A 17,645-nucleotide genomic window follows, 5' to 3' on the forward strand; every position below is an offset into this window, starting at 1 on the left:
TTTGTACAGATTGCCAGTCTGTGTCTGTCTGATCAGAAGGATGTATCCCTGTGACCTAACATTCCATATCACTACACTGGCGCGGGCTGGGGGCCGGCAGGGCTGGGGGCAGCGGGGGCGCCGGGCTGGCTGGCCCTCTGAGCGCCCAGCCCCGCCAAGCAGGAGGACCTCACCCACACCCACTGCAGAGCAAAGACAAACAAAAGCGGCTCCCCCTCCCCCATCCCACAGACGCCCCAGTCACACGGTCACCCGTATTCTACCTCACACTCCAGCGTGGGCTTTTCCAGGATGTGCCCTGAGCCTGTTCTGAACGGCTGTCTCCCACCTCCCCCACCCAGTGTGTCTGCCTGGGAGGTAAGTCCAGAGGGGAGGCCAGGAGCTGGAGCCCAGGGAGGACCTCGGCCCTCGCGAGCAGCCGCTGGCCGTCCCCTGGCCCGGGCGCTTGACAGGACAGAGTGCTGGGGCACGGCAGCCGGCCAGCTGGGCCCTTGCCCTCACCCTGCCCCCAGGGAGCCAGGTCTGAACACTTCTCCGCACAGGCTCTGGCCCCTCGGACACCCGCCGGGAAGGGCCCCCGACCCCACCCCACCCCCTCGTTTCTGCAGGGTGCGCCCCTGGCTGTCAGGAAAGGCAACTGCGAGCTCCCGGGTGGACCGCAGCTCCCGTCCCCTGCCCCCGTGGCTGGAGGAAAGGGACCATCAGCAGAAGTGGAGAAGCCACCTGGGTTCTCCTAGGAGCAGCCCTTCTGCAGGGGCCAGTCCTGGAAGAAACCCATAATCCCTGGAGTGTGAAAAAGGGCAAAAAGAAAAGGCTGGCCTGGTTTCCTTCCTCCCCGATAGGCACTTCCTCTTGCTCAGTGCAATACCTACCAGTGCTGCTAAAACCAGGGATTTGCCCAGACCTCACAAGGCCCACAGGGCCTCTCCATGCAACACTCCGTAGCCATGACAGCAGCCCTCTGCTGCCCGCCCCTGCCCGGAGCTGGCAGAAGCCCTCTGTTGCCTTTCCGCCCTCAGAGCAAAGAGGTCCCAGGGGAGCCAGGGCCGAGGGGACCCTAGGGTCGAGAGCCGCTCGACCCCAAAGCAGGCACCCCCTTCCCAAACCAGCTTTTCTGCAGCCAACTGCCTCCCGGCACTGTGGCAGACCACCCTCAGGAGGGGTGGTGAGGGGGCTCCAGCGTGGATGCCTCCCCCTCCTCGGATCCACGACTGAGCTACGGGCCCCGGATCCAGAAAGTCGGAAGGGCAGGGGGTCCTGCCCCCTGCTTGCTTCCAGCCCCGAGAGGTTGAGGGTGGCCTTTGCTCTCCCAAGTGGCCTCCAGCACCCCACGCAGCCACACCACCTCTGCCTTCCATCTGACCAGTCCCCAGGCTCCAGCCAGGGCCGGGACGCCAAGACCCGCCGTCAGCACAGCACAAGCTCCAGTGCCCGAGGCCGCTCCCACCCCCCAGCGTCCACACAGTCCCGCCCCCATCTGCTCAGTACTACTCCCGGACGTTTGAATTTGTGTAAATATTTATTTTTGTGTGTGAACAATACTACAAAAAGTAATCAGTAGATCTTTTGCAAAATGTTACCCCAGGCAATTTGTGAAAATCTTAATGTTGAAAACTGGCACAGACAATCGCCGCCTTAGAATTCTTGACATCAACTGCTTCACATGTCATTTCTCCTCCCGGAGGCAGTACCCAAGCCAGGCACAAATGGTTAGCTTTTCTGAACACACAGGAGTGAGAAAGACTGGGGAAGGGGCTTCTGCCACTACCCGCACAAGGGATTAGATCTGAAGCTCCGTATAAGCTACAGTGTGAAGTGTTTTTCTGAGTCAAGCTTGTCCTAACTAACTGACCACCTTCAGCGGCCTTAGCACCGCGATAAGAGTGTATGTAGGTTCAGTGTGCTTCAAAGAGAAAGGAAGCAAATGATGATAGTGGTTCAAGGTCCACTGGGGCTCCCAGAGCCCCTCCAGGACAGTGGATCCCGTCACGTTGACCCCACCTCTTGGGTGGGCTCCTTCCTAGTGAAGCTGCACATGAAGCCCTCGTGACAGCAGAATCAGGAGCAAGTTACTGTGTGGAAACAGGATTCCATTAGCTAGTCCAGTCAGGGAACTTGTTCAGTTTTGCTTTTGTTTTAAAAGATGCAGCGTCAACCCCATCCCTCTCCTCCGGACTTGGAGAAGCACCAAAGAGCTGGCTCTGCTGAACCCAGCTCGCTGCTGTCCCCCCTCACCCCAGGGACTGCCTTCTCCTAAAGGGAGCGTCCAAAGCCCTGCCCCACAGCCAGTTCTTACGGAGGGCCTCAGGGCACAAATTGATCATTTGGGATCCTACGTTTAAGAGGTAATGCAAGAATAGAATATACCAGTTCCAGAGTCTTTGCAGGGGGCTAATCCCACAAGGTTAGAATCAGAGGAGAAATGGGAATTTGGTCTTAGTGGTGGATCATCTGGTAGACCAGTGAGAGTACAACCCATCTAAAACTCATTTTACCGTCACCACTCAGTTTATGCCCAAGGACAGTGTTGAGGGGGAGGGGGACCGGCAGGGGGTTGGAAGGTTTCAGAAGATTTCAAACAGGTGGAACCCAGCCATCCCTATTCCCAAGGGCCACTTATGACTCCAGGGGTGGTTATAGGATTAATTACCAGTTCATTTTCAAAATGCTGCTTTGAACTCAGAGGGTTGATACTTTTAATTTGTAATTTTTTGTAAAACTTTTTACAAGATAGTAAAGTATTTCACCAGAATACCAGTTTCAATCCGTCCATGGTCTGATTTTTATATAATTTAGTGGTGCTTTAGAAACTTTGTTTTTGTTGTTTATGAGCTAAACAGCTCAGTCCTTTTTCGCCTGTATCTACCTAAGACCAATGTGAACCTTTGTATTTTTGCTCCTAATTTTGGACTCAGTGAAAGTGTACTGTTTACATGTACAGATGCCCCGGTCCCTGTGTGTCCTGCAAGACTCGCTCCTGAGGAGGAAGGTGCACCTCAAAGCTCATCTGCTTAGCAAAGCCACAAAACAAAAACCTCTCACTTTTTACCTATGTTTCCACCTAAAAACAAAAACAAAAAACCTACACCACACAGAACGCAGATTTGCTGAAGAATACTTTTCTAAGCTCAGAAAAATCTCCATGCGGCAGATGGCCCATATGCCTCTGTCATATGGTCCATTTAGGAGCAGGGCTCAGAAGGGAGACTTCCTTTCGGCTGCAGGTGGGAAACTGCGTGGACTCATGAAAAGTGAAAGTAGGACTTGGCTGCAGAGCCGGGGGTGGATATAGCTCTTCTCCTGACAGCCTGGGAATGGGAAGGTCACGTTGACTCATGGGAGCTTCAGGGTGAAGCCACCCAAGATTTAGGGACAACCCGAGAGGTTTCCAATCCCCTGGCATAATTTAGACACGTTGGGGAAGAGCGCAAGTTCCCTACCTGAGATGAGTTTTAAGACTTTCCAATGCAGATGGTATAAGCATTTCTTCAGGGTCCCCTGGAGGCAGCTCATTCATGAGGCATCACCTCTGGGGATGGGCAGGGGGCTCCAGACAGTAAGCATATGGCACTTAAGACAAACAGCAGATGGCACCAACTTTTAAAGATGACTCTTTATTACTTAATCAATGGCTTCACCTCTAAATTATATTTTTACAGATATGCACCTATGCAACTTAACGTGGCTCTTCTAAGCAGGTGAGGACTTCCTCCTCAATGCTCTATAAAAATTATTTGTGTTCTATATAGTGAGTTTTTCCAGTAAATGTGGCTTAATATTTTAATTCTTAGAATGTGTCTTCTCTATGTGATGCAACTAAATTCTGTTTTGTTTGTGGAATGACTAGCACAGGCCAACTCCCTCTCCCCTCACTTAACAAAAGACCAATGAGCTGTTAATCGAGCTGTTATCTCCATGGTATTACTTGCTAAATGCACTGATTTCATAAGTATGTGGAATCCTTTTTCTTTTGAATCTGTATATCATATATAAGACTGAATCTACTTAATAAACACTGAATAACAAACTGAATGCTTTATTTCCACTGTGTCCTCTCAACAGCAGCACTGCCAGCCAGTTCTGTTCCCTCCAACTCTAGTCTGGCACTGAAACACCATTCTACCAGTAGATTCCACCTTTTTTTAAAAAATTAATTTATTTATATACTTATTATTTTTGGCTGCGTTGGGTCTTTGTTGCTGCCCACGGGCTTTCTCTTCGTTGCGGTGCGCGGGCTTCTCACTGTGGTGGCTTCTCTTGTTGCGGAGCACGGGCTCTAGGCACGGCACGTGGGCTTCAGCAGTTGTGGCTCGCGGGCTCTAGAGCGCAGGCTCAGTAGTCGTGGCGCTCGGGCTTAGTTGCTCTGTGGCATGTGGGATCTTCCCGGACCAGGGCTCGAACCCCGTGTCCCCTGCGTTGGCAGGCAGATTCTTAACCACTGCGCCACCACGGAAGTCCCAGATTCCACCTTTGCCTAGCCAATAAGCTAGCACACAGAAGGTCCTTGGTAGATTTTCTTGAACAAATGAACTTGTCACTTTTTTTGGCGCCTCACCCTTCAGAAAGGGAAGGAAATGGACCTTTCCTGGTCCTTGTCAGGTGCCCAGCACAGGCGCACATCATTTTGAAATCTCACCGTTGCCTTCCCAGGGAGGTGCTCTAGCCCCGCTTACAGATGAGAAAGAGGGCACGCCGGGTGCACACCTCGCCTGGATTCAGCCAGCGCCCAAGCAAGGTCTTAAATGCAGCTGTTTCCCTGCAAATCGCCCTCTTTCCACTCCCGTCCGCCCAGGGCGCAGCTCTTCTGAGACTGAAACCAAACTCAGGCGGCTGGGAAAACCGAGGAAACACCATCCCTGGTCCTGAACCGTCAGGACTTGACACTCCATTCGACCCAACACCTGGGATGCCCTTGAAGGAAACAAAAGGGCTGCTTTTTTTTTTTTCCAAAGACGTTTACTTGTGTGCAGACTTTTTTTCATCCTGCATTCAATTTAGGTTAAACTTTAAGGAAAACTTTCACGAATGTGACTGGGGCCAAACCTGATTATCAGGAGTTTAAAAACAATTCTGTGTGAGTTAAAAGCATAAATGTAACTGTTAACAATTGCTTGTATATACACACACCCACACACACTATGTGGCAGTCATTAAACGTTTATTTTTTTTGTAATGGCAGAAGAATCTCTTTTTTTTTAAATGAAATTCTGTGCAGTAGCCAAATATATTAAACAGGTAAAGGGAGAGGGGCCAACAGTTTGAAAGCGCTGCCCCGCGGGAGTCTACATACCCTGGGGCTGAGATTCGTAAGAAGAGGAGCAGGTACAGTCAAAGCAGAAGGTGGCACTTCATCTTCTCAGATGAAGGTAGGGACCCAGAGCAGCAAATCCTCAGTGATGCCATGACAGTGCCTGTCCCACCAAAACTACCACTGCTGAGAATCACCAAGGGACCACGAACTCCCCCACCTGGGACAACACAGCCAGAGCCCAGGCCCACGGCACACGGTCCTCGCTGGCCCAATGGAAAGTACTCACCTCCAGCCGAAGCCGCAGCCAGCCGCAGGGACACTGGGATCCAAGGAGGAAGAGCTTGTGGACAGAGAAGGGCTGCTTGGTCCCATCCCGGCTTCTTTAAATGGAGCTCCAGACCACCGGTGTTAAGTGTAGAGGACAACATCAAAGGGGACACCCCCATGGAACAGTGAGATCAAGGCTACGCAGTGACCGAGCAGGCGGCGAAGCTCAGCTTACTCGGTGAGGGGGAGGGGAGACCATGCCTGTAACGCACTTTTAAATCTAAATGCACTAGTGAAGGTCAGTAGCTACAGACTGAAGGAGAATCCTTTGCAAAGTCCTCTCTCCCCTCTTTTGTATAAACCCAGATTTTATTAGGTTTATTATCAGTCAGGGGGTTCTTCAGTGAGGGGCTCCAGCTGCCAGCGGGGCGGAGGGGGGGCTCTTAAACCATCTGAAATAATACAACTTTGTGTGTGTGTGCGCGCGTGTGTGCGCGCACGCGCGTGTGCACGTTCCTGCGGGGAGAGGGTCCAGAGCTCCCACTGGACTCTCAAAGGAGCCCGTGTTCCCAGAAAAGTTAAGAATCACTGCACTGACAGCTGTATTTTTGTTACTGTCATCCTTACAGAGCTTCCGTCTACACCTTTTGGTTGTTAGAGATGTTCATTCCAGGCTTTCAAAATGATGCACAAAGAGGAAGCACAGGGCGCTGTCACCATTTGGTTTCAAGTATTAACCTCCAGGGTCACAGAGCCTACCCTCTCCATCACTTTAAATGGCACACACACACACACAAGGGCAACACAGCCCGTGCTGCCTCCTCTCAGGGCACAAGGCAGACAGACGCTTTGGGCTTTGGTCCCCGAGGCCGGAGGGACGTGGCTACTCTGTTGAGTGTACACACACACACACACACACACGCGCGCGCGCGCGCACACACCTATCTCAAGCAGGGTCTGACTTCCTCATGAGCAGGTAGGACATGAAACAAACGGGTGACACTGTGCCTGGCCAGTAAGACAGCACACTTTCCAGATTCTGAAACAGTCGATTTCCTTGTCCTTTGGGCCATGAGTAAAATAAGCCTCTCCTGCCAAGTACTCAGTCTCTAAACCCAGGACTATGCACTCAACTGTAGTGAGAGGCTGAAAGTCAGACATCCACTCAGCTCGCACCAGCCCTCAGCGTGCCACACGGGCCCCCCTCTCCACGGCTCCTCCCTGGGGTGAGGGTCAAGCAGACGACAGGAGCCATACTGATCTCTCCTGTAAGTCTCGGTCCCATGCGAGCTAACAGGATGGAGGACTTCCTATGCGCCACACACTATGACTTTATGCAGTAGCAACTCTCAGCCCAAATCAGCGATGAGAAAGTTGCCAGGGGCTTAGTGACTTACCCCAACCACTGAGCTGGCAAGTAGCCAGGCCCCCACTCTAACCCAGCGCACGTTCCACCTCCCTGCTGAGACGCAGTTGGCAACGTCAGGTCCCAGCCTTGGCTTCCCACGCATTCTAAGCTCCTGCAGAAGTAACTGGGCAAACAGATTGCATGACATGAAGGCGCATGTACACCTCACCACCACCAGGCAGTTACCCAGGCACCACAGAGCCACCTGACCACGACTTCTCCCCCCGCACCTCAATCAAATCGCAGCACCGCAAAACTACAGCTCGCACTGCCCCAAAACATGTTCCAACGCGCGTAAAATCTACTTTCTCCAGTTCACGGGGAACAAATGAATGGATACGTACTTTAATTAATCTTTAAAGTCAACCCCTGCAGTCTGCCATCCACTCAGGCTCGTCAACCAACATCAGACCCCATTTCGGGCCGGCCCCTCCCTCACTGCTGCTGGTCACCCTCCCCCGAGATCATCCGCCAGGAGGAATCCCTCGGGCAACCTCAGTCTCAGCAAGGCGGTTGGGATGAGCGCTGTGGAGGGACGTCACAGTTCACGGCTTTGATTCACGGGCGAAAAGGACCCCCATCGGCTTCATTAGATTTTGCTCCAGTCCACACGGTGGATAAATGGGTAAGTTCGCCACGTCGCGCTCAGTCTGATGAAGACCAGCAACACTGACAAGTCGCACCTTTGGAACCAACGTCTCAAAAGAACTCCACACACTAGAAAATCAGCTCCAGCGCCGAGGTGAAGTGAGCCGGGGTCTGCCTCCCAACCCAACCTTCCTCCCAGCCCACCAGGGCGGCCGCAGAAGATGACCGAGACCACATGTGCAGGTTGTACAGGTTTATTTTTCCAAGACCACAGAGACATACAAGAGCAGTGCTTTCCCTGGCGGACCAGTTTCCAACTGTCCCCTAGGGTGGCCCCAAAGGTCACAGCAGAAGAAGAGGGTCAAACACGCTTGTGCCTCTGCTCCCTGTCTTTGGTAAACAGACTCTTGAAGTTGACAACCTGGACTTGGCCAATACTGCATTTAAATCACCACCACACCTTTGCCAACTTCCCACTCATGCTTCAGATGACAGAAATGCCACAATGGATGAAAAGTGGGGGAAAGAAAAGACCTTTCAGATGACATGAGACTTGCTGAAGTCATACCAATTTTACAGCTCACACAGATGCACTCACACAGGGAGACCTAAGTTCAACAAGGAAGATGCTCAACTCACAAGTCGAGGTACAAGAAATAAGGCAGGAAGCAGGGTGAGGTGACACAGCTATGGAGACATCTACTTGCTGGAAACGTGCTGGGAGAGACGCTGGCAGCTGGCATAGCTGTTTCTTCCTTAACCTGCTGTCAAAAGTATGTCCAGTGGAGCCCTGTGGCCCCAGGAAAGCGTGGTCCCAGGTACAGCCGACAGGTGGGGAGCCCGGAGCCAGGTCCAGAAGGCCCACCTGGGGGCTGCCCAGGGCACTCACCCTTGAATCCAGAAGCACGTGACACTGGTGGTGGTGATTTGTCACACACGGCAGCGAGCCGCCAGTGAAGGTCGGAGGAGAAGAGATGAGGAGCGAGACGCATTCGCCCAGCAGCGAGCAGCCGGGCTGCCCGTGGCTCTGCAACTGCAGCAGGTCCACCGGCTGACCGGTGACAGGGCACCGGGCCAACTGGCAGGTCCCAAGTCAATCACTCCACCCCTCACGTCGGGCAGCACAGCACGCAGTGGCTCTGACACAGGTGGAGAGAAGTCAATTACACCACTTTAATGCAATGATGCCGAAGACGTAATATAAGGGAGAGTCGTTCGTGTTCTCTGTACAATACATCCATTTACAGAATCGGCCAGTACTGTGTACAACATATAAATACATGATAAAACATTAGAGGTGCATAGAGCATACTTACAGAAGCCAGAAGTTCACTTTATACATCCAAGAGTAAAGAGTTAAAAATATAAAAATAAGAAAAACACACTGCTTTGAAATGTAAAATGACTTTCACATACACAGGTGCGTGGAGATGCCCACTCCCACAGAGTCCAAAGTGACGGAGAGGGTGTCGAGCAGACAAATTCACCTGCCAAACGTCTGGACACCTGACTTACAAGGAGGAAAGACAATCCTATGCCCGACCCATTGTCCAAGCAGGTCTATTCAAGGTTCCGAAAGCTCCTGCGGGCCAGTGGATTATTCGGAGACAGGCAAGTCCCAAACTGGCTTCAGCAACAGAACCAAAGGTCAAACTGGCTCCATCAACTGGCAAATGACTGTGACCCTGAGGTCAGCAGGTTCTTAAGCCCCCTGGTGGGCACTGCTGGGAGTTGCTTTAACCCTGTGCTGGCTTCTTCCCCATCAACTCCCTGAGGAGCAGCGGGAGGAAAGACGGCAGGGAGGGGGCAGTGGAAGACTGACATTTCTACTCAGTTCGGGTAGGTTAGTCCCCTTGGTGGAGAACACAACCTTCTTGCTTCAGCTTCAAGTCCCTCTGAGTCTCAAGGAGGCTGCCCACGCCGCACCAGGCTCTGTCTGTGTGACAAGAGCTCGGGCTGGCCGGCCAGCCTTGGGCAACCCAGCAACCTGCCCTGCAGGAAACCCTTCCAGCAAAACCAGAAGGCTGACAAGTGGCCGAGGGGCTTTAGCACTACAGATTTTAGGGAGAGGCAAGAGAACTCTTGCCTAGAGAGACAGAGTCTATTTTTATCAATGATATTCTGTATACAGATTTAAGATCCGTCATTATCAAAATACACACACTAAATATACAACTTTTCCCATGGCCATAATTTATTATCTCACCACAAGGCACAATACACAGAGCTTTGAGGGTCCAATACAGTCATCGTGACAGAACGCACCACAGCCCTGGCACATGATCATGGCTTTCAGGCTGCACGCACACTGGAGTGAGATGCTTTCCACCGTGCTGCTGTCGGTGAACATCTGCAAGGAAAGTGATGCGCTGTGGCTTGCACCAAAGTTTGCTTTGTGGCTCAGCTGCACCACACTTCCGGCAAGGCCTTTGGGAAAGGTGGGGGAGCCGGAGGAATAATTAAAGCTGGTGGAACTTAGTTGGAGTTTGGAAAGCTTCCCATAAAATGCCTGTTTGATGTTGAGCTGGGAGGGGATGGAAGAAGGCTCCAGAGGCTGACTGAGCCCTTTCCCAGGCTCTCGGGGTAATTTCCAGAAGGGCAAATCAAGGACAAAGGGCATCCCTTGCAAGTGATCCACCAGCTCCCGAGGACTAGGCCCCGCTACATTTCTGTTCTCTGCATTCGCCTTGAGAGGCCCCCCACCAAAAGTCTTCTCGCTCTTGATGCTGCCAACAGAGGCAGGCGGTGGCTTTGGAGCCCAGTCTTCCCTGGCAGTCTGTACCCCACCAGACACAGAGTTTTTGCTTGGCCCCGACTTCCTGCTGGGAAAATCGGGAGGGGCATCAGCACGCAGAGGCGTTGGCTCCACAGGCCGGGGGCACTGAAGGGCTGTAGCCTCGTTTTTGGAGCCAAAGAGCTTCTTCCCTTGGCCTCCAGCAGTGTTCTGATCACCCAGGGCCCGACCTGCCTGATCGGGACCCGAGGAGACCACATTTACAGATGAGAAACAAGGAGCTCTCGAGGTAGTGAGATTTCCCGGACTCGTGCCTGGGGCAGCACTTGAATTACTGCACTGGGACAGGTCACCAGCTTCCTTCTGATCTTCAAAACTAAAGGGAGAGAGTTGCTCTTTGGAATCCACTTCTTCTACTTTCCCAGAGGCAGCCATTGGATTTGTCACCGGATATAGGGAGTCTAAACTCAGGGCGTGCTTGGAAATCTTTGGGGGCGCTCCAGGAGCCTGGGCGGCCTCCAGCCTGGCGAGGCCGGTGCTTGCTTCACGGCTCTCAGGTAGAAGAGACTCCTTCGAAGCTCTTAAAGAACTGGGACTGCTACTGCCAACCTCACAACTGCTTTCCCCAGGGTCTTGCAAAGATCCCATACGCAGGGAGCCGCCACGGCTCTGCTCTGTCGTAAGTGGGAGTCGTGGGGATTCGGGTTTGCTGCCACCGTGGGCTGGACGAAGAACCTTCTCTAGGGGCAAGCTGCCCTGCAGCAACTGCATCACGAGGGGGTTAGTGGCCTCCACCGAGGACGCGAGCCTGCCCAGGGACACAGGCCTCGGCTGGTACTCGGTACTGGCCAGTAACAGGGAGTCCGGGATCTTCTGGGGAACCGCACATACTCGAGACACCCAGCTCTGTGGAGCAACCATCCCGTCTGTCCTTGTGACCAGACTCAGGTCACCGTTCACCTTGGAGAGTGAGGTGGAGCGGTTCCAAATGTGTTTCTCACCCTGCTCCACCTCTGAGGACCTCTTCGGCACTGCAGCTTCACTAGGCTCGGCCTCAGTGCTGTCCTCAGAGAAGTGGCCTTCAAAGTCAGAGGCTGTGTCTGTGGACTCGCTGTGAGGACTCAGCGCTTCAGAGTCTCCACTGATTTTCAGCTTTTCACCTTCCAGCTGTCTGCAGTCATGGCCGGTGCTGGCAACGCACCCTGGAGATGGCACTGTCCAGAGTGAAGCCAAGTTGTCGGGGGGATCCAGACCCTCCTCAGCTGTCAACCCCCCAGGCGACGCTGGAATGAGGGGAGCAGCTTTCTCCCACTCCTCTCCAACCTGCGGCTTAACAGATGGGACGTCTTCTCTGGAGTCAGGTTCAGGCTGTCCCACTGCCTTGTCATTTGACAGGCCAGGCATCCAAGGAGCAGCACCAGCAGAGACGGGAGCCTCGGTTTTCAAGTTTTCTTGTCTAGTAGCACTTTCCCTCATGGGTGGGCCCGAGTCACCAAGTCCTGATTCGTCATCAAATGGTCTGTCCTGCAGGGAACCGGCCAATGATGGTTCAGGGATGGGACTGGGGGTCACATTCACAGGATCCTTCACGGTGGGATTACTGTCACTGTCTAGAGCCTGGCCGGTTCCTTCTTCTAATCCAACATCCCCCGCTAGAGCCTGAACAGGACTGTTCTCCAGGGGGATGGTGGGTCCTCGCTCCTCATTACCCCTTTCCCAGGAAGTGGTACCAGACCCACATTCAGTTCTACCTCCCAGATGCAACGCAGGCTGCTCAACTAATCGCTCAGGTGCCGGGGTTTTGGAGGGCAGTGGGGGTAAAGCCGGGCATGGCTGGTCCCCAGTGGGAGCAATGGGGAGTCGGGAAGCATCTTCCAGCCCGCTTCTGAGGCCATCTGGAACCCTCTGTTGTGGGTAGCTCTTCTCCTTTCTGAGAGAAGCCAGGTCCTCTCTCCTGGCTCTGGACACAGCAGTTCCAGGATGGACATGCTCCCCATTTAGAGGACAAGGCGGCAGTAGTTGTGTTCGCTGTAGATCTGACGCACACTCTCCAGGGGTACCTGGGGCTCCCCTGGGCTCAGGGTGGCCACAGGCCTCACCACCATCACCACTGCCGATGCCTCTGCCACCTCCCTCATCGGTGGCCCCGCCGCCACCTCCACCCGGGCCACCCCCCCCTCCGATGGCAGTGGTGGCCGCCTCTCGATGGCAGTGGTGGCCTCTCGCCCCTCGGACCTGCAGAGCACGGGCTTTAATGTCTGCAAGGGTCCTGGTGCCAGTCCAGCCCCGGCAGGAGGACTCTGTGATGGGGACGATGCGGGGGCATATCTGGTAAGTGGGCTGACCTTTAACCACCCAGGGTGGTTTGATACGTGAAAGTTGAATCTGCAAGAGAAAAATAAGAAAAGTTTTAATTGACTGAGCGCTCTGACCTAGGAACTGTAAAGCTAAATCGCGACCCTAGTAGCTTAGAGGTCACGGCCTAGAGAATCAAATCATTTTCCTTAAAAATGAAATAATCATGGTAAAATGGCTGTCCAAGACACCACACCATTCTGAGAAGATTCTGCTCAAGGGCTGTTATATGCCACACTTCTAAATTTAATTTCTGGTGGGACTGTGTGAGTCACTACACAAAAAATCTACCACCACCTAATAAAAGATTTTAAAACCCCAAAGGATTCTGACCTCTAGAGATAACTTCAACAGAGTGAACAACCAAGTGAGGAAGAAAAGAACCTTATCCCCCTGATACTCAAGTCAGTCTCAAGAACGCCTCTCATACAGAGAGCTCTACACTCCCACATAATTAACACAAGGGCTCAGGGGGCTTTCTGTCCCTGCAAAGGAGCCCCACTAATCTCCCGTCCCTCAAAGGGGCCTGGGCTCAGGGCAGCCAGGATCAAACAGCCTCCTACCCGGATGGGCGGGACTTTGGGCTCCTCTTTGGTGGGCTGTGGCTTTTCGGTGTGAACACTTTCAATTGTGTTACGAAAGGACTGACGATCTTCAAGCCGGGGCTTCTTTTCGGGAAAGGATGCAGAGGCCGCCTGCTCAAAGGATTTCCTCTTCTGATCCTTGGGTTCCTGATCCACGGTCTCCTGAGGCAAGCTGGGAATTCTGTCTGGAGCCGTGGAGACACGTGCCAGGTCGTCTGGATCGGGCTGGATCCGGGAAGCCACAGTTTCCACCGGGAATTCGGAACTCTCTGGGTTGGGTGCTGTGGAGGATGTGCCAGGCAGGTGGGGACCGCCCACCCCTGCTGCATCGGTCTTAGCCTCCCCATCCTTGTACAGGGGGATGTCTGGTGCCACAGACTGTGTGTCTTTAGCAACCTCTGCTTGTTCTGGCTCCTGTTTTTTGTACAGATTCCTTCGGGCTCTGGTTCGGAGATCTGGCCGAGAGCGTTTCTTGAAATGCCCATCTCGCTGCCGGGTGGCCGGGCCACGCTGCAGTCGTGTTGATTCTCCCGAGACACGCAAGTCACTCTTGATTTCAACCTCCTCCTGGCCCACATTCTGCTGCAATGACTCTTCTTTGCTTAAACCCAATCTGCAAACCAAACTCACATTATCAGTTACAGGGCAGGGAGGGCACATCCACTATGAATAATATACACCCAAATATTAGATCTCTCAGAACAAAATAAATCTGCATGGTATGTAACACTAACCACAGAAAAACCTATGTTAGCTTCCCCATGAATGGCATTAAGCTAAATGAGAGTCACTGTAATCTCCACATTCCTGGGTGACACAGCAAGTATGCATGGCTTTGAGAACACCTGCCTCTGTCCCCCCAGAAACCACACTAGGACTCACAGCACCAAGGGCCTTACTTCTGTCCATAGTAGTCTTCGAAGAACTTTTCTTTCCATTGTTCCACCTTCTTTTCCTTCTCCATTTCCTGTCGTATCCTGACTTGCATCTCATGAGTGAATTCGCCTAGAGAGAAACAAAACTCTTCAAGTGGTGCATTAAGGATATTAAGGTCTGTCTTAGGAAAAGCCAAATCTTGCAGTTCTACCATGAGAGGAGTTTTCAAAATAACATGTGACTTTGGTGAGCTTGGAAATCATTTTTTTAACCCTCACTATCTTCCTCACACTGGCTCCTGTCTCCCCCAGAGGATCTTTCACATCGTGCTCTTATTCAGGACAGAACTAACACACCTATTATAAGGGAAATTTATTCTTCCCTCAGGTAATCAGTCCTTCAACAGCAAACAACACATTGATCAAAAAAGCAGAACAAAAATAAATAAACAAGAGAATCGTTCTTACTCCATGCGCAGAAAAAAGTTAACACAGCAGGCTCAGACAGGCCTGCTGACAAGGTGGGCCTCTGGCTGACATCTGGAACCTTGGATTTCAGGAGGGTCCCACCCCATAACTGACAGGGAATGGCTCACTGTGCCTGAACAGTTGAAGCAAACCAGATGGTTTATGGCGAATACCTGCTTTCCTTTGGGGAATCTGGAATTTGGGTTTGGGTCAGAGGCTTCCTACATGATCAGCTCCCAATAAAAACCATAGGCACCAAGTCCTTGACGAGCTTCCCAGCAGACTACACTTCACACGTGCGGTCACAACTCCTTGCTGAGGGAACTGAGCACATCCTGTGGGACGCCACCGGGAGAGGACCTCGGAAGTGTGCGCCTGGTTTCCCTGGACTACACCCCGGACGTCTTTCCCCTTTTTGCTAATTTTGTTCTGTATTCTTTCACTGAAATAAATTACAGCCATTGAGTACAACTACATGCTGTGTCCTGTGAGTCCTCCTAGCAAATCATTGAACCTGGAGGGGAGTCTTGGAGACCTCCCAGTGCACTTCCCACATAGCTTCCCCACAAAATTGAACTACGAGAAGCTAACAATCACTCCAAGTGGCAACATCTAAAAAGACAGAGCGCCTGGTGGAACTTACCGAGTAGGTCAATGCCATGCTTACTGGAAAGAATAGGAGTTTATAGTTTTAATGATGAAGAGGCAATGCAGATGAATATATACACAGAAAATAGTGAAAGCCCAAATACTCTTGCACCTTCTTTAGAGCTATGGGGCACATTAACATCCACCACGTCTATTAGAGGAAAGCCTGCCTTATACTAAATAATGCCCCTTGGAAAAAAAAGAAAAAGACTGTTGAAAAATGAGTATTTGGGTTTTGGGTTTTAAATACCAGGAGACAAGTGACACCACACATGGCAGGCATCTTCCAAGCCGCTGGGACGAGAACGTTTACTCACCATCAGCCAGGCGTTCCCGCCAGCTCTGAGCCGCGTGGGTGAAAAACTCGTTGTTCAGTGCACTGCTGCTGAGACGCAACAGGCCATCAGTCCCCACCTGGAAGGATCAAGGCAAAAAAAACAATAAAGAAACTTAGAAAGAGAACAGAAGCTAGCCCAGAGAGAGCAAAGAGGAAGCCACCCATCTGTACCTGTCTGTCCACTTCAGGCAGGAGGAAGAGGAGCTGCTGCTGGAAGTGGGACGGCAGGGCATGGAAGGTCCGAGAGTTGATCAGGGCCCGGAGGTTGGTGTTGACGAGAATGGACCCAGGCGTCTCAAAGTCTATCTCTTCCCCTCTGTTGCGCTTCATTTGACCTGTGATTTTTCAAGCAGTAGGAAGCAAAATGTAGATTTTCAGCTTCTTAAACCAAAAAAGCAAATGCCAACTGAGGGAAAACTTTGGTGGCAGCACTCAAGCTACCCAGAACTTATCTGCACACAATGAGCTCAATCATCCAGTCTACCCTACCCTATCGGCTACCATCAAACCTAAGAGAACACTTGGGCTTGCATCGTCTCAGACAAGACCCAGTGGCACGCTGTGTCACAGCCTGAAGGGACACTCTTCCCACAGAAAACCAGGCAAGGGGCAGGCTCTGAGCTTCCCTCCAAAGCTGGAGAAGAGGCTCCACAAAGCCAGTGGGAGAACGAGGGAAGTCTAAAAGTGAATCCGGTTAGCGTCCTACAGAAAAATCTGCAGAAGTCTTCTGTGAATGGGCTGGAGAGGTCTGACCTCCAGGCAGAAAGGTGCTAAGGGTTGTTTAAAGCCCACTGCAATGTCAATACCTCTCACAAAAGCCTCAGCAAATGGAATAGAGACCTGTGAGGCTTTAAGACTGAGCAAGGCTGATGAGCTGGAGAGCCTACAAGACAGCAAACCTAGCTGCCACTTGGGTGATGGTTTATTCTAATTTTCAGAAGCCAAGGTTAGTCTTCTTAATGATTTCATGTGGCCCATCTACAAAAACCCAGCATGTGGGCTTTGAGAAATAAATCTGGAAATAGCAAACAGCATACTAGCCTTGCAAATAGCCCTACTGCGGGTGGGAGGTGCACACTACTGAATTTGTCTGCATAGCCCAAATTCAGCATAGGCTTCCACCCCATATACTAACTAGGTTATAAAAAAGGGCATCTGACAGAGACTGCAGACGTTGAGAACAAACTTGGCAGGATGCTACCGAAGAAAGAAAACAAATGTTGGAATTCTTCACTGAGACACTCAGAAGCAATTTTCACTCACTTGAGCACTCACTAAGCAGTATCAAGGCAGGCACAGGCTAGGCCCTTACAGGGACATACAAGGAGCAATGTGGCACCATCTCTGCCCAAAGGGAGTTCTCTCAGTCTAGCAGAGAAAAATCTATATGTGACATAACCAAAATACAAGGTAAAAACCAACAAAAAATAGAGGGCCACCTGAGAAGTAAAAATAAACTGTAAAGGAGTGGAGTAGAAGACATCATCTTCTCTCTAGGCCTGCAGGGGCCCCCTTACAGGCAGAGAAATGAGTGCCAAGCCACCTACCTGTGGCCGGCTTCCGGAAGCCTCTCAGGAGCGGGGCAGGGTCCCGGGCGACCTCGGCCTGGCCACGAATAGCAGCGTTGCCCAGGGCCAGAGAGCCACTGCTGCTGCTGGACGGGCTGCCGCTCTCGCCATCGGCGTGGCGGCCTGAGAACCCTGAAGGCACAGCATTCCACCGGTCAAAAGCATCACACGCCGCGCCCACGGCTCTCAGACAAGCTTACTTCTCCCAGCTCTCCCTGAGATGCTGCCAGCAACACCGGTGCTTCCATGGCCCAGCCCTGGGCCGTCAGAGATCACCATCTCCTGGTCTGGCTTTAAATTATCACGTAAGAATGCCAAACCGCCATCTTAGTTTGCACTGTATCTTTTACAAAGCACCTGCACACGCCTTCACGGGACCCTCACAAATGCCCCGTGAGGCCAGGGGAAGGGCGCCCAGCAGAGCCCATGCCGGAAGCTAGGTCGGGTCTCACCGCCACGGCGTGTTGCCTGCCAGAGGAGGGTTCCTGACTCTACTGGCACGGCACTACCTAGGCCAAGAGCTGCTGCCAGAGGGAGGCAGGTCCCCAGGACCTGAAGAAGA

The 17,645-nt window shown here is 52.2% G+C and overlaps 2 protein-coding genes across 2 annotated transcripts in view; one reads left to right on the plus strand and one right to left on the minus strand.

The window, feature by feature from the left end:
* Window positions 1–4,032, plus strand: part of NOL4L (nucleolar protein 4 like) — a 129,404-nt gene extending 125,372 nt beyond the window's left edge. Inside the window, exon 12 of the transcript XR_009703528.1 lies at window positions 10–4,032. The gene's annotated coding sequence lies outside the window, so the exon portion shown is untranslated. The remainder of the gene's footprint in view (window positions 1–9) is intronic.
* Window positions 4,033–7,752: 3,720 nt separating this feature from the next.
* Window positions 7,753–17,645, minus strand: part of ASXL1 (ASXL transcriptional regulator 1) — a 67,326-nt gene continuing 57,433 nt past the window's right edge. The window contains exons 8-13 of the mRNA XM_061208427.1: window positions 17,063–17,215; window positions 15,687–15,850; window positions 15,496–15,592; window positions 14,087–14,192; window positions 13,167–13,800; window positions 7,753–12,633 (exon numbers count right to left, since the gene is read on the minus strand). Coding sequence (XP_061064410.1) covers window positions 9,712–12,633; window positions 13,167–13,800; window positions 14,087–14,192; window positions 15,496–15,592; window positions 15,687–15,850; window positions 17,063–17,215 — 4,076 coding nt within the window. The 3' untranslated portion in view covers window positions 7,753–9,711. The remainder of the gene's footprint in view (window positions 12,634–13,166; window positions 13,801–14,086; window positions 14,193–15,495; window positions 15,593–15,686; window positions 15,851–17,062; window positions 17,216–17,645) is intronic.

Source organism: Eubalaena glacialis, chromosome 13 (genome assembly GCF_028564815.1).
Source record: "Eubalaena glacialis isolate mEubGla1 chromosome 13, mEubGla1.1.hap2.+ XY, whole genome shotgun sequence".
NCBI classification, from domain to species: domain Eukaryota; kingdom Metazoa; phylum Chordata; class Mammalia; order Artiodactyla; family Balaenidae; genus Eubalaena; species Eubalaena glacialis.